Below are 25587 nucleotides of genomic sequence, written 5' to 3' on the forward strand. Positions count from 1 at the left end.
TCTGAAGAGCACATGAGTCAACCTGTGAGCCAAAAATATCATAGAAGCACCAAAAAAAACAATTTCTTGGAAGGGTATGTAAAAAAATGTCCTACTCCCTGAAAGATATTAATGAAGTAAGTGTCATGAGATATCTCACCTTTCTCTGGGAGAGCTCCAGACACTGTAATCAGCCAACAATAATGTGTCTGTGAGCCGTGGTCTCTGATGCATTTGATCTGTCTATTTTTGTTGTTGCAGTGAAGTATTGAGGCTTAATGCCTTTTTTATGCCATGATGCTCATAACAGTTGTCAGTTGAGGGCATTTTGCTCCTGTTGTCTTTAACAACAGCTTCGCTCGAAGTTTGTCTCAATACAGCTCATTTGGTATCTTTTGTGTGGTGTTTTGGAAAGAGGGGGCATGGCTAATCTACAGACTCAGTGTTTGGAAATTCTAGAACAGCTAAAATTGCTTACAGCATGTTTAATAATGATAAATAATGAATAAAATGTTGGTCTATTCCTCACACAAAGCTAACATATGATGGCAGAAGAGAGAATGTAGCACATGAGTCGTCCAGACTTGTGCACTATATTCCAAAACATACAAGTTTGGAATGACATGAGGGTGAACAAATGATGAATTTGGGTGAGCAATCCTACTGCTGTACTAACACTTCCGGCATCAAACGAATATATTTTAAAATCAACTGAAAGCCAGTTACTGTATATTTCTTTTGGGTGGCATCTGTCAGCCCTCAAGCCTGATGGATTTTTCACTTGGTTTGTACACCTAGAACAACAAGAAACCCATAAACTGAAATAAAATAACAATTCAGCCAGGTATATTGATATTCCTGAGGCACACACTGTGAAAAACAACTAAATTACCCAGGTTTATCACACTCCTCCACTGCTGTGCAGTAACGGCTGAGTGGTGAGGATGTATGTGGGACAACATACCCCAATATGGCAGTGACCTTGCTGGAAAAAATAAAAAAAACAGACTAAGCTGTTTTGCTGATCTTAGCAGGTCTGGTTTGCTGGCTTTAGAGGGATCTTGGACATTTTTCAGCTGGTCCGACTAAGCAACCAGTTGAACGACCAGCTAAACCATCTGAACACAAGCTCCGGTCCTTCTCTCACATCCCTCAGTCAGGGAGGGACACGAGTGAAGTCATTGTCTTATTTCTGAATGACAGCCATCATTTTGCGCTCTGAAGGGCGGTCATATCTCTAGGCCCTTAAGGACAACACAGGGACACGCTGTCATGAGCATATGAGCATCTCTCCTCCACTCACCTATGACCGTGTCTGGACGACATTTCACTGGAGTCCTCAGGGAACCTGTGGCTTGATGATGTAAACCACTTTCAGAATTCATTGGCTTCCTTGTCTGTTATTAATTCTCCTCAGGGTGGGTCTCTCCTGAGGGACTCCTTATGCTGGCTGAGGGCCACCGAATAGATCAGATATCCAGAAGAAGAAGAGAAGTAAACAAGGGAACTCAGAGCATCCGTAACAGATATGGAAGATTTTTGAAAGTATATTAAAGCCAGGTGGCATCAATGGGTGCAAATATTACTGGGTAATCTACTTGAATATTAATGCTTATAGTGTCATAAGTCTGAAAAACCCATCTCCTAAAGGTCACATGACAGACCTGCAAAAATGTAAACAAAAGACTGCGCTTCTCAAATGCCTCTTTTATAAAAGTAATGAGTTTGGCTGGAATTGAGAGCTCAAGGGCTAGACACTGGGGGAGATTTTAACAATATTTCTTGAGCAGACCCTGAACTTGCCAGTTCATTCTTATGATCTCCCAGGAATACTATATTGCATTCTCTGTGTCCTGTAATACAGATCTTTTTCGCTGTTTTGAGACCAACTAAGCGAATAAATGACATGGAAAAAATGTTGGAGAAATATGGACATAAAGTGCAAGACAGTTAAGATGTATTTCAAAACACAGTGGTTTTTACTTGTTGTTATACAACATAGGGATGTGCTTTAAGCCGAATACCTTATTGGAAAAGCATGAATAATTACGAATTCATCCGAATAATGGAAAAAATACTAGTTAGACTGATTATCCAAGAAGCACAAGGGTAAAGTGATTTAACATGTTAATTCGGTGCAATTTAATTGTACAAAAAATAATGCTTAAAAAAATTAACTCAATCATGTCTCCTTATATCTGAGCAATTAAAGCTTGGAGTACCACCTGTTTTCTACAGGGAGCAGTAAACAAAACATGCTGTTAAGGCAATGCACAGTTTATCCTGACAGAAAACAAACCACACTTACCGTGGGCAGATAACACATGATGAGAAAGCATTCTTGTGTTCAAACACATCTTGATGGAGTGCAAATTCAAATGCAGGGATCTCAAGATGTGTTTTTCTAAGTTTCAAACTGGGTTTAACTTTACACAGTGGCCTAAAAACAGTACATTTATGACGCGACGAGACAGCACATGCCCTAAACCAACCCCCACCCTAATCCTAACCATTTGGAGCCTTTAAGGCTGAGTACCCAGCAATTAAAAACCAGTGGCATCTTTTTCCCATTGCGGTCTGACGCAGGTGTACATTGACACGTCCTTAAACAAGCCCTTATAATAAATCTTGGACTGACTTACGAATTCAGATGCAAAAGGGATTGCTAAGGACTGTAGACAAATGACAGGCTTATGTTCAATAATATGAAAATACTGTAAAAAATATATATTACATTCTAAAGCCACTTTTTGTATTGTCTTTTTTAAAGCTTTACTTGTGAGCCAAAATAATGTAATGTATTTGAATTATCTGTATTATTATTTTTTGTTGTATACAACAGTTAGTTCCTGTCCTCGAATCTGATTGGATGAGAGATGTACCATTAATACTGATGGTCTCACACTATCAGCACTCCGACGCTTCACTGTGTGTATCACTCCGCTTGTGTTCTTGCCGTTCTAAATTAAGTGTAAGAGCAGTGCAGATGTGTTAAGAGCCATCTATCCCTTTACATTTCATTTTGTGACAGTACATATTTTAGCCAGCAGGTCGAGGCAAAAGACAATTTTTGCATGTAATATGAGCCAGTTGGTGACGTGAAGCAAGTCAGTGTTTAAATTCAACAGCACTCCATGATCGCTTATATTACTACTATACTACTAAAGCTAGGTTATCACTTTAAATGGCTTTAAATGAATAACTACAGCATTAAGGCTCATCACAGCTGAGAGACACAACAGACTGATTACACAAACTCAGGGCGCTTACCTCTTACCGGACTTTACACATTGGAGAGGACAAAATGGCGGAGGACATTGTGAAATAGAGAGTAATACCCCCACTTGGATGGCTATTTTTCCACTGAGAAAATATGATGCATTTCACCAAAAAACATTATCTTCAGAAAGCTGACTAACAGACTACAGCATCATCGACAGGTGATCGCACACCCTCCATCTCATCTGCCGAATCACAGCAGTGCTGATGTAGGGCCATATCGCACTCTTGCTCATGTGATATTGCTTAAATATATATATTATTTTTATTTGAGGGGCTTTCTAAGCAAATATTTATGTAATTAAATTAATTAATCCGCATATCAGGAAATATATTTAATAAACAATTTAACTGATTGTCATCCCTAGTTTAAAAATAAACATATACAAAATTACAACAAAATTATGAACTTATAAACTTATGTATGTGAACTGACAATGCATATTTTATTTATTGAAACAATCAGTGTAAATATTTACATTTTAAAATGGCCATTTTATTTAGTTTTGATGCACTTCGGTTTGAAGTAACCTCCATATCGGATCCTACCTGAATACAGATACAAAAGTAAGTTGGGTTAAACCTGGTCAAGGAGAGGTCTTTTGAGATTTGTCCTAATATTAGAGGGAGTGACATTGTGCTTTTCAGGCTGAGAGGGAACACAAGAGAAAAACAACACAGAGGAACAAGGAGAGTTTTAGAAAGCTTTGGGAATTCAATCAATCACAAGGTCTGCAGCATATTATCAAGCTACACTGACACTGACACTGACATGATCCTTAACAGGCCACTCAGGGGGTGAATTCACTAAACAGTTTTGTTGTGTCATTTTTATGTTTATTTCAGTGTAAAAACCTGCGTTTTATTCACTAACCACCCGTAATCTAACTTAATCATGCACTTAATGTGCTGAAATTGTGCTGCACAGTTTTTCCAATTAAGTCGTTTTCTTACATTTTATCAAAAACAAGTTTCCTTTACATGCAAATTAGACTTATTATTTACAAAACTTATTATTTACTATTACTCTAGCGCTGTTTACTTGCCGCAAGTGACACTAAGATTGCTATTACCACCCACGTAGTGTATGCAGGTAGTAAACAGAAATGTATTTAAAAGACATGTTTGTGTACATTTTCTTTTGGTTATGGCCGCAGTTAGTCAGCTTTAAACTTTTGGATGTGTTTGTGTCGTTACCCGATACTTGCATAATTCCTTTAGTTCCGGTGTTAAAACAGTGCAGAGAGTGCATTCAAATAAATACACAAAGCTATCAGTAGGCGCAATTCATTTTTAGTGAATTAATTATTACAGTAACTATACAGAGTCATAAAGGGATAGTTCACCCCAAAATGAAAATTCTCTCATCATTTACCATGCCATCCCAGATGTATATGACTTTTTTCTTCTGCTGAACACAAAGATTTTTAGAAAAATATCTTAGCTTTGTAGGTTCTTACAATGCAAATGAATGGTGGCCAGAACTTTGAAGGTCTAAAATGCACATAAAGGTAGTATATAGTAAAAGTAATGCATGCGACTCCAGTGGTTAATTCTATGTCTTCAGAATTGATGTGTGAGAAACAGATCAATATTTAGGTCCACTTTCACATTCTTCTACTTCTGTTTTTGGCAATTCACATTCTTGGTGCATATTGCCACATACTGGACAGCAAGGAGAATAAATGGTTAAAAAAAAATCCTTAAATATTGATCTTTTTCTCACCCAAACCTATCATAACACTTCTAAAGATATGCATATATCCCCTGGAGTTGAATGGATAACTTTTATGCTGTTTTTATAAAAAATCTTTGTTTGTGTTCAGCAGAAGAAAGAAAGTCATACACATGAGGGTGCGTAAATGATATGAGTATTTTCATTTTTGGGTGAACTATCCCTTTAGGTTTCTATCAATAAATCCAGAATGGCATTAATAAATGTTGCCTTGCCCTTCAAAGTGCATAAAATAATTATACACATTTAATTGCTTCTCTACCCTTCGAATGTTCTAAATTTCACTCTGTAACACTGTATTTTGCAGTGTCTATGTTACACAAATTACATGTTGCTATTTTTAACAATATCAATAGTTAAGTACAAGCAGATAAAAACAATTTATTGCACAGCAAATACATGTAGTTGATTAGTATTAATAAGTAATTACCGAGGTAAATACACAGTATGAATGTAAAATAAAGTGTGACCTTACTATCTTTTTAGAACACATTGATCAGTGCTGCTAACATGACGCTTGAGTTTTTATGTCTTTAAATAACTTCCTCTTTGTATACAGATGAATACAATTTCTGATTCATTCAGAAGTTACTTTGAAGCTAATTTCAATACATTATACCCTTCACAACATTGCTGGCAATTTGACAAACAAGTATCTATTAAATCAGCTGTTTACTGCTCTATGCTACGCTGCATAAAGCACTTTAATAATCAGAAAACACATTGATTTGTAACATTAATCTTGATGTAATATTATTTTGTGTGCGTGTGTACGTGCATCTTTTGCTTTATGTCTAAGCATAACATATTACTCAGAATTGCTACTGAGACAGATGAGGGTGATCTTAGCAATGTAATTTTTCATCATAACACAACACACACATAAATATTAATAGCAGGGTTTTTGGCTGGTTGACATGAATCATTTCTGTAGACAGTGGAGAGCCACCCATGCATGCACAAAAACAGCATTTAAGAAAGCAGCTGAGATAAACAGCAGTGCTGCAAGGTATGGCAACCGAGTGAAGCCATATAATGATTCCAAGACCTCAGACAATCAGGCAAATCAGATTTTTTTTATTGAGTCTACTTGAAGCATGCTTACGTTCAGACTAAGGGCAACTGCCAGATCTCATTTATTAATAGAGGCTGTAGTCATGCTGCCTGTCAATCTAAAACACCATGTACACTTGATTTGCTTTGACAAAACTATGATTCTTGCTTTAATAAGGAATAAGGACAGATATCGTGTGTTCATATTAAGAGGCAATGAGTTCCTACTTCCTAGGTACCCCCTCACAAATGCTTTAAAAAAAATAAAAATGTTATTGGACATTTCAGCCACACTTAAAAATGTATGAAAATTGTTGCATTAGATGACAAAGCATCAAAGCGCACAGCATTTATTTTATAGAAATATATTGCAATATTTGTCAAGCAAAACATGACTTTATGCATCCATTAAAAATGACCCTGAGAGCAGATGGTTAAAAAGAATTATAAAAATGGCTAAGACAAGTGTGCTTGAAAAGCATAATATAATTTGTTCACATATGCTACTTGGCTTGAAATTTTGTAATCTAATGCAATTCAATTCATGCATTTGATACATTTCAAAGGTACTGTGTTTTAAATTTGATACGTTTGGTTGTATGCATCTCCACAGGTGTATGATCACCAATATAAAGCTGTACTGGATGGAATGGAGACTGAGAGTATGATGGAAATCCTTCCAGCCCAACTCACCGAGATCTTCAAGATGGGAAACAGCACTGACGAGGTCCTGGAGGTGCACGATTTTAAAAATGTAAGGATTATGACATATATTTGAAATATTTTCTTATGGTGTTTGTGGTTCAGCTCACATTCTTATGATACAAGTCTCAACCTAGGAGCTGTTGTCAAATACGGACAGAGAATTTTGCTTCTCTTTCAGACAGATGTTACTGAATCTCTTGAAAAACACTGTGCTAAGCAAAATAAAATGACATCTCACATAAAAATTTACACACTTGTTGCTAGCCCCATCTTCTTCCTAAATTACTATGGTAAGTGGAGCAAAGCCACAAAAGAGATTAGTTTCACTCAGGGCATTGTCATGGGAGACCACAAAGCAAGAGAATAGGCAAAATTATTCAAATAACATGTTGATTTAAATGAAAGGGTAGTTGGAGCACCAATCATTTTTCCTGTAACTTCTACTAATAGTTGGCTCAGGGCAGACTTTGGAATTGATTTTTGTGATGGAGGGAAGTTGCAAGTCATTTACACACACTAAAACTACAAACCATCTCCAAAGAGCCCAAAGGCTGCATCCCATGAATGGAAATGTAAGTGATAATGACAGCAGAAACACACGCAAAATCCTTTTTCTATCGAAGCAACTTCCAGATACGAAAGAAAAGATGAAAATCCCACAAACACATCTTATAGGGAAAGCCAAGGAAACACATCATAGATGGTGTTATGACCCAAAAGCCATAAAGTGTCCTCCAGCATGAGCAAAGAGAATAATACAGTAATATATAGCAATGTAACATATACTAAATATATAAAGGTAATTCTGGAGTCACAAATTTCAGTTCTCAGTTTGAGAAAAGGAAACAAGTGCAAAATAACTGAAAGAAAAGTAAAGCATTTCTGCATGTGTGAATAGCAAATTTTTTCATTTATTGCAGTCAATGTAGCCTTGTAAAAACCAGTAACAAAAGTGTCTGAGAGCAATAATCACTGTCTCTGTCCATCAGTGTTGAGAATAAAAATGATTAGTCTGTCCCACAAGAAGATAAGATGAGCTATCTTATGCCCATTTGATGATAAGAAAGTTCGATAAAGATGCAGAGGGTATTTCTTAACAGTCAAAGTTTGTCAATGATTTCCTAATTCAGAAACTGTATACTGCAAGAGTCAGTTTCCCAGACAAAGATTATGTCTGAGTAATGCTGTTAATAGCGATTCTTCAATACTAAATCAGTTTAGCTCCAGTCGTTGACTTTAACCAACATTAAGGAAGCAGCATTTGTTGTCTCTCAAGCCAAAACCTGTGCTGGCGGAAACAGGTGTGGGCTTCTACAACTAATGTGCCAATAATTTCCTATTTTCTGCCAATTGCATCATTCAGAGCTTCCAACTGAATAATTGTTGATTTGGAAAGCTGTGACAGAGCATGCACACATTTAATCTGGGTAATGGCAACTCCAACACTTTCTTAAATCACATTCTTTTCCTATTTTTTTCCCCCTTGTAATGAAGAGTCTCTCCATTTCCAGTTGACCAGGCTCAGCAATAAATGCATTTAATCGGGAGATAGGTCCTTCTTGCATGTAAAAGCAAGCCATTACCAGAAATTGAAGAGCAATTTGTCACAATAATTTTGGGCACAAAATATGCACTCCTTTTCACTCCTCTCATAACAGTTTACTGTTTATGCTAACTGGTGAGCTTAGGTGAAATACCAATTGTTGTTTCTCCGAGTGTTATTAGCATGCCATTAAACAGATGCTTTTTTTTTTTAAAGATGCTTTTATTAAAAAAAAAAATGACAACTAATTTGTTCCTGTAGCTTAAATGGTAGAACATAGCAATGACAAGGTTTTGGGTTTGATTTCATGGAAACACATAACATTTTCAAAATGTATACCTTGAATGCATTGTAAGTCATTTTGGATAAAAACGTTTGCAAAATGCGTAAATGTCATGTCAATTGTAATACTGCCAAAATAATGAAACTCTTAATAGGATTGCGCTCACTCTCAATTTTCTCATATATAACAGAAAAATGTGAGCAATTGTGGGCTGTGTGGATTACTTAAAGTATTCCTGAACACAGCAAGATAGAGTAGAGTAGAATATATGTATATATATATATATATATATATATATATATATATATATATATATATATATATATATATATATATATATATATATATTCTACTGCGTGAAGACTCTGAAATGTGATAGCCTTTATTTCCCTTGAAGACTACTTTCAGACAGTAACTGAGATCTTTCTTCAGATGCTCCAACTTAAATAGTTTTTTCTCTTTTCAAGTGTAAAGCAATGCATTCTGTATGGAAGACAATCAGCTGTGGCTTTCAGGAAAAATGCTCTTCACTTCACCAAACAGATTAGCTTCGCAACACAGACCATAAGTGCTGCAAATAAATGGGCTTTGCCTACATATAATCATATATCACTCTTTGTCAAGGATTGTAGATGTTAAATCTTGTGGTGCGGCTGGAAAATTATTCTTGTTGCATTAGTTATATAACAAGATGTGATGAAAAGATTTTGGATTATTTTATAAAAGTATGCGAGATCAATTGCTTTTGAATTATGCAATTAATAGAGTTTATCTAATTAATATCTGTGTCTTCTAGGGAATTATGGGAATCCGTTTTGCCAAGCACCAGAGATGCTACATCAGGACTCAAACCATGGAGCTGCCCAAGCTGATTGAAATGGATGCAAAGAATGCAGATGTAGAGGTATAATCTCTCCAAGCATTTATATCTTTCAGCACTTTGCTTCAGTAAAACAGAAAGGAAAAAATAATTCAAATTATGAATTTTTCAACTGAGCTCATCAGAAGAAAGATGTAAGGCCTACAAAATGAAACTTACTCCAACCATCACAATTTATCCACCATCCAACGAACCACCAAACACCCTGCACCCCACCCCCCATCTCATCTCCCCTCCAGTAGTTTCTACAAAAGTATAAACTTGGCTCTCCTGTGGCTGTGAATCCATCTGCAAGTCCACAATCCCATAACCCTTTGTGGCACACATCAAATGGTGTTTGCCGTCAATCCTGAACTAATATTAATTTTTAATCATCTCCTCTGAAGCATCAGCCCAAATAGCCTTAAGGAGAGAGAGAGAGGTCCTTGGGAAAGGTAAGCCATTAAAATGGTATTTGAAGATGTTTGCTCCGTAAATTTCACTTGACTCAGGGCTGAAGTGATTCATCTCTGTTCTCCTGCTCTAATGGCTGTCTGTGATGCTCGGCAAGAGTGATGGGCAAAATTCTATCAATCAAACATCCAATTTATCGGTGTCACCAAGAATGGCAGGCGGTTTCGAATGTGCTAAACTCTCTTTCAGGCGCAGTTCATATTTGAGGGAAGGAGGTGCATGGTAGTGTTCCTTTGCCATTTTTATTAAAAATACACTGATCTATTGTTGTTGCAAGTCCCAGACATCCACTTTGACTTTTGGAACAGGAGGTATTATAGGCAGAAACAGCCTGCATGTCCTCTCCCTCATCGTTTTAATGTCTGATCCATGTTTACAGATACTAATTGCGAAGCAAACGCCATATGTCGCTGCCATTTCTCCCTTTTTTGCTCATTGTGAAACCTAATTAGATTTTTCGGCTAAGCTTTATTTCACAGATGTGAAATCAATCAGTGTTTGGCCAGGATTGAAGCAGTGGGGCTAGAGAGAAAGAGAGAGAGACAACAAAAGAGATGAGGAGACAGAGATGTGCCTGGAACTCCAGAGGGGGACGGGACACATGGTGCAAGATGGAGCAAGCTGTTTGCACCAAAAAGATGTAACTAACCAGGAAAACTTTTACTTAAATGATCTCTCATGTATTGGATAGACAGACTAAACAGTGACTAACAATGTTAAAAATGCCAGAAATGGGCTTCAGGGTTGCGGACTGTCTTTATTTACATTTCTGCCTTCTCTAAATCTTGGATTATACACATACCAGCATCTAGGCCTGAGATAAATCAGGTTGCTATTGAAACCAAAGATTGCTTGTGTGTCTAAAAGAGAGAGAAAAGCAGGCCATTCTTTCCAAGGTTGTGAGCATGTTAAGAATGTAGAGGTTAAAACCCACATTATTAGCTCCAATTGCAGGTGAGCCACAGGGCATGCGACTGTGGTACCAGAGCACACTGCCTTAACACGCTTCACCACAAAACAATGCTGGCTGAGGAGAAACTGCAAACCACTGATAAGGAATTAAAGCAGCCTGTGAGCACAACCAGGTGACACGCATACATTGTATGCTGCCAGTTTGTTTACCATTTTCAATTTATTCAGTCTGGGAAATGATGAATGCCCTGAACTTTCCTCTGGTCTCCAACTGCTCAAATGTCTCCCGATGAAATCAAGGCCTGCAAAGCCCTTAAGTCTCTGGATAAGCATGGTCTTTCCCTCACCTCAGTCCCTATTCTTACTTTCAGAATATGAGACTTTCCACTAATATATTTATTTGGTATACCAAACAGTGGGTGACATACTTAATAAAACTTTTTTTCCCCTGCAAATGGTCAGTGAAAGGAGGTGCTTATCCTGCTGAAAATGTTGAAATTAACTCAATATTATATGAGCTATTTTGGTTATTCATTTTAAAAGCAGTTTGCAATCTTTGCAACCCTGTTACCAAAATGTGATACATGTCTAGATACAGTTTAAAACAGAGGCGTTTCCAGCATTGAAGGACATCTGGGGCTTAGCCCAGACAATTTTATTTTCACACTAGCAACCACTTCTCTGTAGTCCAAAGCTGGTGAGAGGGTATTCTTTGAGTTTTGCTCTGGCTGGGCCTGTTTCTACAGTTCCTAAATCTTCCACTCTAGTACTATCTTCAACATCCTCTCTCCTCCCTGAATCATCTGTGATGCAAAAGAACAGATACAGCACATAACTTATTGCAAATCAGCTTCAAACAACTAATTCATCAAGTGCTACATATGTCAAATTGTAGACCAATACCATTGAAGAAAATGTATTGGGAAGAGCAGATCAGTGGGATTGCCCTTAGATCTAACATGATTCTTCAATTTGCATGTACATTAATATAAAGTCATCACAAAAGAGTTATATTATAGTGAGTAAAGTGAAGTAAAAACTATTTTTTTATATAAATAATTAATATTTTTTGACATAAATAGTCAAAATGATTTATAAGATCCTAAATTAAAGCAATACATGAATTACTTTAGTCTAAGTTCATTGACACACCATGGCATCGAACTGTATATAATTCTCAATGTTCATCTGTCAAAATCCTTTCATTAGGATCATTGGGATAAACAATGTTTCACTTTTAACTTTCTCTAAAGTAAAGTGACTGATTAATTGTTACCAGTTTCCATGCCTGATTCTGGCACAGCTACTGTTGCTGCTCCTCAGTCTGTAGCTCATCTTTCCTACCCTCTACAAAACCATTTAATCAAATCAAAGTGTATATTTACTACAAACTAATATCACAAAACAAGTCACATATACATTTTATGTTAATGCTTATTGGTTATCCTTAGAGAAAAAAACACCTGATAAACAAGAAAACTACACTCCGAACGGGACTCGAACCGACGTTTTCAGCGTGAGAGGCCAATGCGCTAACAAGGAGGCTAGAGGCTACAACATGTAATGACAGTCGGTAGCGCACCTCTTGAGGTTTAGCCTACTGTGGGTGAAAGCCAGCCAGATGATGATCTTCAGAAAAACAAATGTGAATTCTTACCCACTGACTTCTTTCTGAAAAATCCCCAAAGCTTCAAAGCTTCATTTCCTTCATTTTTGCTGTCTTTCCTGCTAACTGCTGTTAAGTCGCCACTAAGTAACGTTAGCTGATGTCAATGACTGTGCAAGCTCCTCCCCTACCTGCTGCATATTCAACAGAGAGGAAGAAATGGAGTCGCCCATAGGCTACCGACAGTAAAGAAACTTATTCTATATGATTAGGCATAATATAGATTATGCCTATGTCTATTTTTACAGGCTGTATGCAGTATGTGCAAAGCCAAAACACAATGAAATAAGGCAACTTATGATTTCGGGGGTTTACATAGGTGTTTGTCCGGTTTCATATTTGTCAGTCAACTTTTCAAAATACATTTGGGGCTACACTTAAAACATTCGGGGCTGAACCCCCGGCAAAATCGGCTGCTGCCGCCTCTGGTTTTTTAATATTCTATCCAAATATATTAAATCAACATGAAAATTAAATCAGTGTTGCAAATTTAGCCTACATTAAGATACCATAGTATAGGCAAACTTACTTGATTTGAGACCAAAGATTGGTTTGTAGTTATTGATAAACTTATATTTCCAATAAATAAATAAATAAATCACCATTTTAAGGAGGGGGTGAAATCGTCTCGGTTACGTACGTAACTTTGGTTCCCTGAGACGAGGGAAACGAGACATTGCGTCACTAAGCTGCCTCATATGGGGAGTATCGAGACGAATTCCTAAAAAGGAAATTTATTTATATATTGGCTGAGGGAGAGTGTGCCCTTTGCCAAGATGATATTGAGGCCTAGGCTAATAATAGATCCTCTGATTGGGTCAGTAATAGCCAGTCATCGATGTAGTTCAGAGGCATGAGTGCTGCATTGATGCACTTTTTGAACGTGCGAGGAGCTGGGGACAGACCATTGGGTTTTACAGTTCTAAACAATCTCTATCGTGTTTTCTGTGAAGAGTTTGTGAATTTCTCGCATATCGCACAATCACAGCCCATTTATAATGAGACTGTGGATGACAGGACACCGTTGGTGAAATATGGCCCTTTTGTCGTTCCATATTGGAGCGTATAGAATTGCAGTTCTAAACAATCCCCATCACACTTCTGCGAGGAGATTGTGAATTTTCTGCACACCGCACCATCATACCCCACTTTGTAATGGGACAATGGATGATAGGACACCATTGGTGAAATATGACCCTTTTGGCGTTCCATATTGAAACGTGTAGCAGAATATGTGTACAACTCATGCAATGAGTGTTTGCTCTTTTGTGAGAATGTTCTTATTGAACACAATACACACCTCAAGTGTGATAAGTAATGTTTAATTTCTTACTTTGTGATTTCGGGAGGGAAGATTAACATCAAACTAAGAGCAAGGTGGCCGGCGTACAAACTGAATCGTGCAGCCGCGTCCATCTTTAAAACCCAGTCGGACACAGCCTTGAGGGCACGCCCCTCATCCGGTAAAATGGCATGTCGGCTCTCTCGCTAGATGAGACTGGTGCCGCTCACCACCAGGAAGCGGTTGTGCACAGTATTCAATACATGCCTCAAAGTGTGATTAGAAATGAGGAAGGAAATAATCAAGATGTCACAGACCACACAGGATAGTGACAGCATTCAATATACACACCGCAAGTGTGATTTGTAATGATGAATTTCCCCACCTAGTGAATTTGTGAGGGATTAAATTAATTAGGATGTCACAGACCACACAGGATGGTGACAGCATTCAATATACACACCTCAAGTGTGATAAGTAATGATTAATTTCCCCACCTTGTGAATTTGGGTGGGAAGATTAATTTCAAACTGAGAGCGAGGTGGCTGGCGGTCGAACTGAATTGTGTAGCTCGTGAGCTCGTCCCATAAAATATATAGGCGAAGCCAATTCAAGAGAAGATTGAGGGGCTTGCAGGTCTTGCGCCAGAACGAGATCCACCTCTGATTCATCTAGCTCAACCTCAGGAGTCACAGAAGGGGCAAATGGAAGAGTACCTGAGGTAGAATCATCCCTAAGAATAAGGTCGACCTGAGAGCGAAGCATCTTGAGAATCTTGAGGCACTAAGGGGACGGTTATTTTTGATGTACCCAGCGGGGCGGAGCGGGTAATGTGGCGTCGGGAGGCAAGGGTGTGTCCCGAGGCTCTGGTGCTGAGAGAAGACTCGAAGCACTTACCTTGGCGGGTTAGTGACTGAGGCGTATCTTTATAAAGAAACGTCCTGAAAAGGACGTCCAACACCAGCTGTGTGTTTGCTCTTTTAGAGGAAATAACTTTTTTAGAGAAATAAACACTTTTAACTGCGCTGTCGAAGCGCCCAGGTGCAAAGCTGCACTGCCGTGCAGAGAAGGGAGAAAGCCGCTGATATGCGCAGTAGATCCAACAGCAATCACACTCAGAGACTCGCAGCTCGCTGCATACACAACCAGTCGGCTCCGAAGAAACTTTCTGAATGAAACAGACGCATTTCCCTCCCTTTATACCCGTATGTCCGGGGGCAGGACATGCAAATTCTGTCTGCCAATTTCTCATTGGCCTTTTCTCATAGATCAGAGATGCAAAAGGCGCTCAAGAGACCCCTAGTGTCGCCTCTTCGACACAACATCGAAGTGAGCGACAGACGGGGAACTTCAGACAACATGGAGTTGTGGAAAATCAGATGTGATCTAGGAGATTTTTACAGCTTTATATCGTGCATGCCATTGAAGAGATGGTAAGTCTATCCCTCACAGCCTCATTGTCATTCCTATTAAAAATCAAAGATGACAGTACCGTGAATAATGTAAAAAATGTCTGATGGAAGATAGCGTTCGCATTAACCGAAAATTCTCTGACATTTATCAATTTCTGGAAACATTGAAAAATAATTTCAAATGCTGTTTGTCATTTTGACAGATAAAAAAATTAAGAAAAAAATGTTCACCTAGTGCATGAGTTTTGACTTAAAGGAGACCTATTATGCCCCATTTTACAAGATGTTATATAAGTCTCAGATGTCTCCAGAATGTGTCTGTGAAGTTTCAGCTCAAAATACCCCACGGATCATTTATTATTTCATGTTGTAAATGTTTGGGTGGAATCAAAAACACGCTGATTTTGTGTGTGTCTCTTTAAATGCAAATGAGCTGCTGCTCCCGGATATTACGGCAACAACAAATCAGAACTAAAATGACTGACAGCATAAATGCTGGAGTTCAGCCATATATGTATGAACCAGAGTCGGACACTGATGAACGAGAGACTCCGGCAGAAGTCACAACTGTAAGAAAGAACCAGGAAGTTTCTGAATGGTTAATTGACACTACACAGCTGTGGTGAGTCAGTCTGGCAACAAACATCCCTCGTGGTACTGATATGTTGTGCAGATGTGCTGGCTTTTGCAAGTAAACATTTCACTTTTCGTACAACTCTCTTATGCTCACAGAAAACATACATAGTTTTCAAAAAGACAATCACCTTACTGTATTGTGCATAACTAAGCAGTGGTTATGAATTAGAAAAACAGAAAGCTAAAAATAATGACATAGCTCTGGTCTCTGTGAATAAAATCAGGACAATGGTAACTGACAGTAAGCGTTTTTGAGTTAAAAAGTTAAAATAACAACATAGCTGTGGTCTCCTTAAATACAATTAGAGACAATGGTAATTTTAGCTTTAGCTGGAACATGAACAGGGTGGACTTGTAATCTGGCATACCAGGCATTTTTCCAGTGGGCCGACGCACTTTGGGGCCGCTCGGGGCGGACTGGCCATCAGGAGAACCGAGCGGGCCGGTGAGTCGGGCGCGAAACGTGCCGAATGAGCCATAATATGCTCAAATGAGCCGCCACTTTATGTAGAACGGACCACAAAATGGTGCCGCGATATGCAGAAAAGAACAGCGAACCAACCCACCCCCCCCACTCACAAACTTTCGGCTCAACATCTCCCCCACAAGGTGACAATACAACGAGTAATAATTCAGTGGTTGATGATAATAGAGACGGGACAATGGCTTGATAGTTAAACATGAGTGAATGAATAAGGAAAAACTTGAGGGTAATGGTTATCCTTTGGATAATTGATCATCATTATTCAATGATTTACCATTATCAATTATTGTAATACCATTAACCACATTTGTCGCATTTCGTATGGCATAGATTAGAGCAGAATTGTCAGTTATTTCAGAGTAGGTTACTTGCATTAGAGCTTTAGAGATGTATGGTCTGTGATTTCAGGCACATTGAAGAAGCCCTGTGAACTTGTGCTCACTACGTATGCACATTTTCAAATATTCCGATCGGACGTTTATTTCCTTTAAAAGCTGCACGTAAACGGCAAATTTAAAACCTTGTTTTAACCAGCGGTGGATTGACAGGAAGAACTTCACCCAGAAACACACTGGTTTCACCAGACTCGCTTGAGGAGTAAAAAATATATTATTTAAAACCTATACACTGTCATCTACAGTATACTATGCCATTACAATGGACACTAAAAATGTCCCATGAATGTAGTACTTTTAAAATGAAAACAAATGATGACAGCAAAAAATAGACCATGATGGACATTTTACAACTCAGTCCATCAGAGTGATGGATAAAGATTTTTTTTAGCACAACCTCTGAGCGCTTGTCATTAATTTGGCAGAAATGGGTTGATGTCGTACGAGAACATTTGGTAGCAACATGTACATTTCCTGTGATCATGTTGGGAATATGGACATTTGATGTGCCTAAGACTAACTACTTTTCATGCTAGATTAATTTTATGTTAGAGAGCATATATGGTAGCCTCTGATACTTTTCTTGAATGCTAGAATGCACAGAATCATGGAAATTGCAGCTTGTAGCCTTGAATAAATGACACTAGCATTAACAATGTGTTCTTATTATCATCATTCAATGACTCATTCCTCAAACCTCTCAAAGTCCCTTGAGAGAATCCACCCTTAAACTTCTCAGGCTAATTGACTGCAAGCATTATCGACATGTGAGCAGAGCGTATTTTTCCGGCTTCCATAATAACAGATTAGACTAGAGCATTCACATCGAAAGCAGCGAGTCAGATCGTATGGAGCGTATAGCGTGAGCTGCAGTGCAGCGGGGGGTTTGGGCTCTGAGTCTATTTTTGCAGCGCTGTTCGCGCTCAATAAAGTGACCATGCACTGTTGATGGATAAAATGAACGTGGTTTGACACAAAAAAATACACAATGCACAAAATAAGCATATATTAGTAGTCTAGTGTATTTTCTTACTGTATGAGTCAGAGCACATCTGAACAAATTCCAGGAGATTTAACAGTTTAAACCAATTTAATCTATTTCAATAATAGATCTTAATCAGAAGTACGGTTTATCATTTAAAACTATTGTAAACTAAAACGTATGAGCCTGAAAATATGAGACAGAAAATTGTCTTTTATGTACTATTAAACATAGAACAGGTCTATAAGTTTCAGCAATACCCACTCACAGCCGAGTTTGCTTTAACTTCTAAACACATGCACATGACAGACCTTGACGTTGGTAAACTCAGAACTTACCTCATTCGTGTTCAACAATTGATGATTAGTACCGCCGCTAACTATACGCATACTACTCAGTCTGCGTAGGGCACCAACTCCCTAGGGGGGCACCAGAAAGCCCATCGGCTGCCCTTACTCGCACATAATACGTAATTCGAGGCCCTGAAAGCAGTTGCAGAACACAAATGATCGCTTCATGCTCATATCACGCGAACTCTGCGTAGGGCATTCATTTGATACAAGACTAATTGTGGAGGTGCTATATTGTTTACCTTTTAGATGCAAATGTGATCCTCCTCATGTACTGTAAATAAGATTTCACGTAGATCAACTTTGTAATACTTATCAATGACCCACTCCTGATAACCATTTTATAAGTTATAGTCTTTATTCAAATAAATACACACCATAGTAACATAGAAATTACAGTATTTTTCTGTATAGAGCCGCTGCTGTGACGCTATAACAGCGCTTCCAGTGTGAAAGCCCTGTCGAGTCTGCAGCTGCAGTTACACTGTAGTTAAACTGACGCAATGTTCACGTCTCGCTCAAGCTTACAGCAGACTTCACTGCTCAAGCCTGACAGGCTGTCCTCCTATACATCATTAGTTTAGCATGATCTGCAAGAGAAGGGGCTGGAGTGAAGAAACTTTTAAAGGCTGCGCTTTAAACAAAGAGCAGAGGAGTGAGTGAAGCTTTTAATCAGGCGGAACCAGAATGGCTACAGGTCAGTGCGGTGTCACTTTCCACCAAACAAGAAATGTTACAGAAAATGACTTCTAATAAAACAAGAGCAGCGGGATGAGAGGCAGAGAGAATGGAAGAGAAAGAGAGGAACCCAATATAAATGATTGTAGTTCAGACAATAGCCCCAGGATTCTACATCAAGCTTAACTAATGCGCAGTTAAGCTTTAGACTGGGAGAAAATCACCTTGTAAAAAATATTTTGTCATGTGAGCCATTTATCTGGTCTATCTACTAATTAACAAGGGAATATGTGATGAGTTTGTTTGAATTTCTATTTATACATAACTACAAGCTAAACAAACACATACTTCATTTGATTACATTACCCTTCCTAGATCTCCATTAGATCAAACTGACATGCAATCACTATCATTAAGCTATAATAGTTTACTTTACAGATCATAAACTGCAGAACCAACAAATTAAGTATATTAATATCAGTCGTATAATTAGATGTTTAATAAGCGCCAGGGTGGATGCACAACGCTGTGCTTTATTGTGTCTGCAGGATTGAACAATAAGTCTGTCATTCCTTCGACCAGCATAGCACACAGGCTTTAAAGTCATTTTAAAGTCAGAATTTTTTTTATAATTTTTTTTACCCTCATTGCTGTTGAATTAAAATGCAACCCCACTAGTGCCTGCAGAAAAAAATGGCGTACTAGGAATTAAATAAGTCTGTTTCACTGGAAGGTACAGCTTTGGTCTTTAAGAGAGGTCAAATGAAATATTTTAGCTGTGGTCAGCAGTTAGTTCTCTGGTTCCCTGTGGAGAAAGGATGATCCAATGCAATAAAATAAATGCAGAGTCGCCCGCTATATCTCGGTTGGGCTGTTGAAAGAAGTATTAGGCTGCAGGCTGTTACAATGTATATTGTATTCACAGGTGGGTGAGACTGGCGAGGTAGATATGCAGGTGGCGGACACTCAAATATGGATTCCTGCTGAGCAGCCCATCTCCAACAGAACATTCCTGCTCAATTCCAAGATATGGGAGATTTGCCAAGAGCTGCCCATCCACTGGATCCACCCTTCCCCTCTCAGAGGTACCAGTGCTACAAACAAGAGTCTAAATCCAAATAAACCTTTAAGGAATATTCCGGGTTCGATATGATTTGAACTCTATTGACAGTATCTGCCGTATGCTCTTGATTACCTCTAAACTAATCCAGATTTGTCCCTCAATTTGTAAAACCAAGCAAAAGTCATGTTTACTGTAATGCACTTACAATAGAAGTATATGGGGCATATTGTATATACAGTAGATGAGAGCTTGGCCACTGCATTGTCAACACGTGGTCTGGTTCAAATAGCTTAACGTGTGTTCTTGTATAACTGTGGTAGAAACAAATCTAAGTTCTCAATAGGGCTGTCACGTTCACTGTTGTCTTTTGGTTTTGTACTGTTATTTTGAAGTTTAGTTTAGTTCCTGTTTCCTGTTTTGGTTTTTGTAGTCCTTTGTAGTTTCTTTTATTCTGTCATGTTCACTGTTGTCTTTTGTTTTGTGTTTTTATGTTGAAGTTTAGTTTAGTTCCTGTTTTGGTTTTTGTAGTTTCTTTTATTCTGTCATGTTCACTGTTGTCTTTTGTTTTGTGCTGTCATTTTGAAGTTTAGTTTAGTTCCTGTTTGGTCTTTGTAGTCCTCTGTAGTTTCTTTTTATGATTGGTGTTCCCCTGATTGCTTCTCCTTCCCTGATTGTTTCCCCCAGGTGTCCCTCATTCCCTTGTTTGTTCCTCTTGTATTTAAACCCTGGTTCTTTGTTCAGTCCTGGTCGATCGTTCTGTAACGCTTGTGTGGAAGGAGGAGAAGGCAGACGGGAGGTGTGGATCCAATCGCGGCTTTATTAGGGGGCTTTCACACTAGCACTTTTGGTGCGCACCCCGGTTCGAATGACGTCAGAGTTCGGTTCGTTTGGATGATGTGAACGCTGTCTTCCGAACTCGGGTGCGCACCCGCGAACCGTACTCGGGTCCGCTTAAAAAGGTGGTCTGGGGTACGGTTCATGTGAACTCCAGTACGGTTCGCTGCTGATATGAATGCAATCGAACCAAACCGCGGAAGTGAACCGCTATTGATGACGTATAATGTGGTCGTCAGTCTCACACGCGCCACTTTCAAAATGAGCGGAAAGAGTTTACTTTCGTGCGTGCGTGCGTGCGTGTATACACTTACCTTGATGAAAAGCGGGATTGACACACACGCACACGCACTGCAAGCAGAGAGATGATTTCTGCTTGCCTTCGCAAAAATTGTCTTCGGCGGACAGCCCGCTGTCTTTTGAACGATTTCAGTATTTTTGCGGCAGACAGACGCAAGTGTGTTTCTGTATCTTGATGTTGAAAACAAAACCAAAGGTTAAAAAAAAGAAGAACAAATGTGAACCGAGCAAGTCTATTCATTGAATTTTGACGCCTTTTTCGCGGTTCTCAAGCAACACGATTACGCACCAGCTGCAGCTTGATGACGCAAGCGTACCGCGGTTCGGATACAAATATATAATGCGAAAACAGTCCATCGGGGGCAGGGGGGAGCAATCGAACTCGGGTTCGGAACAGGCAATCGAACCAAGTGTGAAAGCCCCCTTAATGAACAAATAATAACTGTACAAACACGGGAAAAATAAAAGGTCCACAATGGGAAAAGGAAACTAAAACACGGGGAGACCTCGAGCGAACAAGATACAGGAGCAGAAAACATGAACAAACATCAACATTCAAACAACGATCGACAAGGAATGAACAAAGAACCAGGGTTTAAATACAAGAGGAACAAACAAGGGAATGATGGACACCTGGGGGAAACAATCAGGGAAGGAGAAGCAATCGGCGGAACACCAATCATAAAAAGAAACTACAGAGGACTACAAAGACCAAACAGGAAACAGGAACTAAACTAAACTTCAAAATGACAGCACAAAACAAAAGACAACAGTGAACATGACAGTATAAAAGAAACTACAAAAACCAAAACAGGAACTAAACTAAACTTCAACATAACAGTACAAAACCAAAAGACAACAGTGAATGTGACAAGGGCGAAATAATTACTTTCAAAAGAATGTGTCATTTAACTGGATGTGTTATTATTAAGTTGCTATAAATAAATAAGACTTCACCTTACTTTCTCTGCAAAATTCTTGTTATAATGTTGTTCCAACATGACAGTTGTCTGACTTGAAAGAGAAAACTCAATGTAAAATGGGACAGTTCACGTTAATGTATGCTATAGTGCCCCTTGTGGTAACATTGAAAATGCACGAATTGTAGTCTGACACATTTTGAAATGTAACAACATACAAAATCGAGCTTGCATAGCTAAAAGCCCCTGTGTTCATGTAATTGTCTAGAGTATGTTTCGGTTTTTAAACATTATGAGTTTGCAGGTCAGTTTATGAAACTGGTTTAAATGTGCAAACTGAATGATTAGAAATGGCATTATGCAATCCTGCTGTATGTAGCACTGACTAGGTCATGCTTGTAACTTAAAATACATTGCGTAGGCTCTATGAAAGACACATATAAACATGATATTATTCAGTAATGATTAGAGTAAATAATCTGTGTCTTTTGATAATGATTTGGGTTGAATATAATGGGAAAACCATGCGAGTTGAACTCGGAACAGAATTTTTAACAGCCTACCGAGACGGGGAGCCTGCGGTGAGTGCGTACACGCCTTCATAGAAAAAACTTTTTTACAATTTTAGAATGCACCATGTTGTCCACCAGACGCATCCAGTGGGTGACTCACTTTAATTAACCCTGCCGTTCACACTTTACCAAAGTTGTGTTGAGAATTATACTTGAAAGACAAAGACTATTGTGCAACGTGCAGCCCTATTTATATGTGAAAAAATGATATATGTCGATAATCATCTGGAACATTTTCTGATTATCTATATGTAAAAATGGCATCGATCCTAATCCAAGTCATTGCGCATTGTCTATTCTCAGCACAAAGTGCAGTTTGGGGTTTCACCAGCAGGTGCTATTAAAGACAATGTTCAAACTCTATAATTACATACATCTCTATGGTGCATAAAATTATGTCCTTGACAATAAAAAGAGTAAAAAATAATAAATAAATACAAAACAAATGGGTGCATGACGCCACTGGAGGTATACCTGAAATTCATGAAGGACGCAATTACTGTGCAAGACACAAATGGTCTATTTTCTTATTGTTCACTAGCTGTCAATTTCACAAACCCACTCGACTTAATGCATACTTGCATAAAAATATTGATCTTAAAATAGGGCCCTATATCTTTTACCGTGTATTTCTTAACTTCTGTCATGATCAGGGCCGTAGCTGGTGGTAACGATTCTAGGGGCCCAAAGGTCCAGGGGGGCCCATGACAAATTCAGCCCTATATTATTTTAATAGGTAAGGGACCCAGAGCAATTTATAGTCAGGGGGCCCTGAATAACTTGCTACAGCCCTGGTCATGACCATGTGAATCCGGTAATCTGGTTATTTTTGCATGACGCACAAGGATACCAGAAAGGGGCATGACGTAACTATCTGCGAAGTACTGTTTAGATCCACCTGCAAGAATTACGTTGATAACACATAAGCAAAAGTTTATCTGCCTTAAAGTCTCACTGCTAAAATGTTGATTTAGACAACTTTACAACTCAAATAACTTCACAATTCTGTTTTAAATCATCTGGAATGCGTTGCCCATTAGACTTCCTTTCTAAGTGCATTACTGTAAATGAACAAATTGAAGGCTGAGTCAGACATCCACTGTTTACTTTTTTAGGCTCCTTCAAGAGAACATCTGTGACTTTAATAACAAGTTTTTAACAATAACAATAATTTACAAGAAGTAAATAACAAGAATCTTCAAAAATCACTGAATCTTGGTACGAATGCTAAAGCTGTCTAATTATAAGAACCATAACACAACAGAAACTGTTCTAAGTAATCACTGATTAACTCATCAAAGACTTAAGATACACCAAAGTATTATGAGTGGTAGCCGCAAACCAACTTTTGCTGGTGATTTTACCAAATGAGAACATTACAGTGTTTGAGGGGTATATCATGACATCCATAGAGGGTTTCGAAGCATGTGTAGTGAGTGTGTCATTGCCTCTCTCCATCCAGATGCAGTGTTCCCTGATGTAGAGGATGTGGATGAGACCCTGGGGTTGGAGGTGAGAGGGCCACGTCAGGCCAGAGATGTTATGGATCAGTTACCAGTAAATGACTATGTAAGTATCTGAGGCCTGAGGTTCTTTATAAGCAGACGTGTTCAGACTGTGGTTGAGCTGGATAGTCATTCTCCCTTTCTTCATTTAAATCGTTCATAATCGAAGTTCCCTTTCCTAACTTAAAACAGACCATGTGGACCACAGGGCATTGAAATGGCTCTATATATCTGCCTAAATCAGGCCAGTTCACTTAAGACTCCCTTAATGTCTTGCAGCTAATTGAGAGGGATATTTAGCCTTCAAAGGAAGCAAGTTTCCCTTAAGCCCTTGAACACATTTTTTTGCCTCTCTTTTTGCGTTAATGTATCTAGCGATGCACAAAGAGAGCCTCCCGAGGTCACTCATTAATGAAAAGATAAATGTATTAATCATGCTTTCATTATCAAGGCAGAAAAAGTATTCTTTATTTCTTTCATGATGTGATGCGTATGTTCAATGATTAATTAAAGCTCAGCCTACACAGCTCAAAACACTTCACACACCTACCTATATACCTCCGTAACCACTGTAGCTTGTGACTTCTATCGTCTGAGTTCAGGAATAAGGAGAAGATGAAGACGGAAAAAAGAAAGAACTTTGGAAAATAGGCACATTTATCTGCAGAGGCGCAGGTATGTATTGCCTGCCCACCTCATCCAGCAACCAGGGTCCGCACTGTTCCGTATAATTAAAGCAAACCCAGATGAAACCACCTTTCCCTTTTGAAATACTCTCCTTCTATCAGCTGGTTAATACACACCAATCCAGCCAAATCCATGGCTAAGCACATGCGGGCTGTGTTTGTGGGCAGAGCGATAACAAAGGCTTTTGTGAACGTCGGAGGGGATGTGGCTCACAGTAATTGGAGTCTGGAGTCATGTAGATGCTGCTGGGTGTCCAGATATCCCAAACCATTCAGAGAATCCTAGACCCAAGCCTTTCTTTAGCTCTCCCACTAGCAGATGTCTGCAACTGGAAGGAGGGAATTCATATTTTACTACAGGTCTCTTCCTGTTTGCACTTTTAAAAATAATCATCAAAGTTCCTGTGACAGGAACTGCCTGAGATTTACGAGTCTGACCTTTCCCCAGTCCTGCCATTCCGATGCGTTGTGCGCTAGCACAGCTCTGGATATCTTTCAAACTGAATAACTATCATCTGGCTGTGCTGAGAATTGCATCATGGTCCTTGACCTATATTGGGAGTATAGGTCTCTGATGATTGGGTCCAATCTTGCTGCAGTTCTTTGATGGTAGGCATCGTGACCCAGGTCCTAGCCAAAAGCATTCTGGCTTGCAGATCACTGATTAAACCCTGTCTGTCTGAACTTCAGATACACTGTGTGGTCGAGGAACAGTTGAAGATAACTTTAAACTTTTGACTTTAAACCTATCGTAGAACACTAAATGTTAGTGCTAAATGTCTAATGTTAAAAGAATCACTCAAAAATGAACATTCTGTCATCACTTACTCAGCCTCATTTTGTTCCAATGATATGTCTCTTTCTACAGCAGAACACCAAATGAGGAATTTTATAGAATCTCCCATTCCCTGATTTTAATACAATGGCAGTTGATTGCTCACTTTAAAGCTTAAAAAAGGACCATATGCTGCTTGTGCATCATATTCCAAGTCTAAAGGCA

The 25587-nt window shown here is 38.7% G+C and overlaps 1 protein-coding gene across 1 annotated transcript in view; it reads left to right on the forward strand.

Annotated features, from left to right (window-relative positions):
• LOC127659411 (tenomodulin-like) overlaps window positions 1–25587 on the forward strand; it is a 75052-nt gene that overhangs the window by 43020 nt on the left and 6445 nt on the right. The window contains exons 3-6 of the mRNA XM_052149213.1: window positions 6660–6800; window positions 9374–9481; window positions 19633–19792; window positions 23859–23965. Coding sequence (XP_052005173.1) covers window positions 6660–6800; window positions 9374–9481; window positions 19633–19792; window positions 23859–23965 — 516 coding nt within the window. The remainder of the gene's footprint in view (window positions 1–6659; window positions 6801–9373; window positions 9482–19632; window positions 19793–23858; window positions 23966–25587) is intronic.

This window comes from Xyrauchen texanus, chromosome 19 (assembly GCF_025860055.1).
Source record: "Xyrauchen texanus isolate HMW12.3.18 chromosome 19, RBS_HiC_50CHRs, whole genome shotgun sequence".
Classification (NCBI taxonomy): Eukaryota; Metazoa; Chordata; class Actinopteri; order Cypriniformes; family Catostomidae; genus Xyrauchen; species Xyrauchen texanus.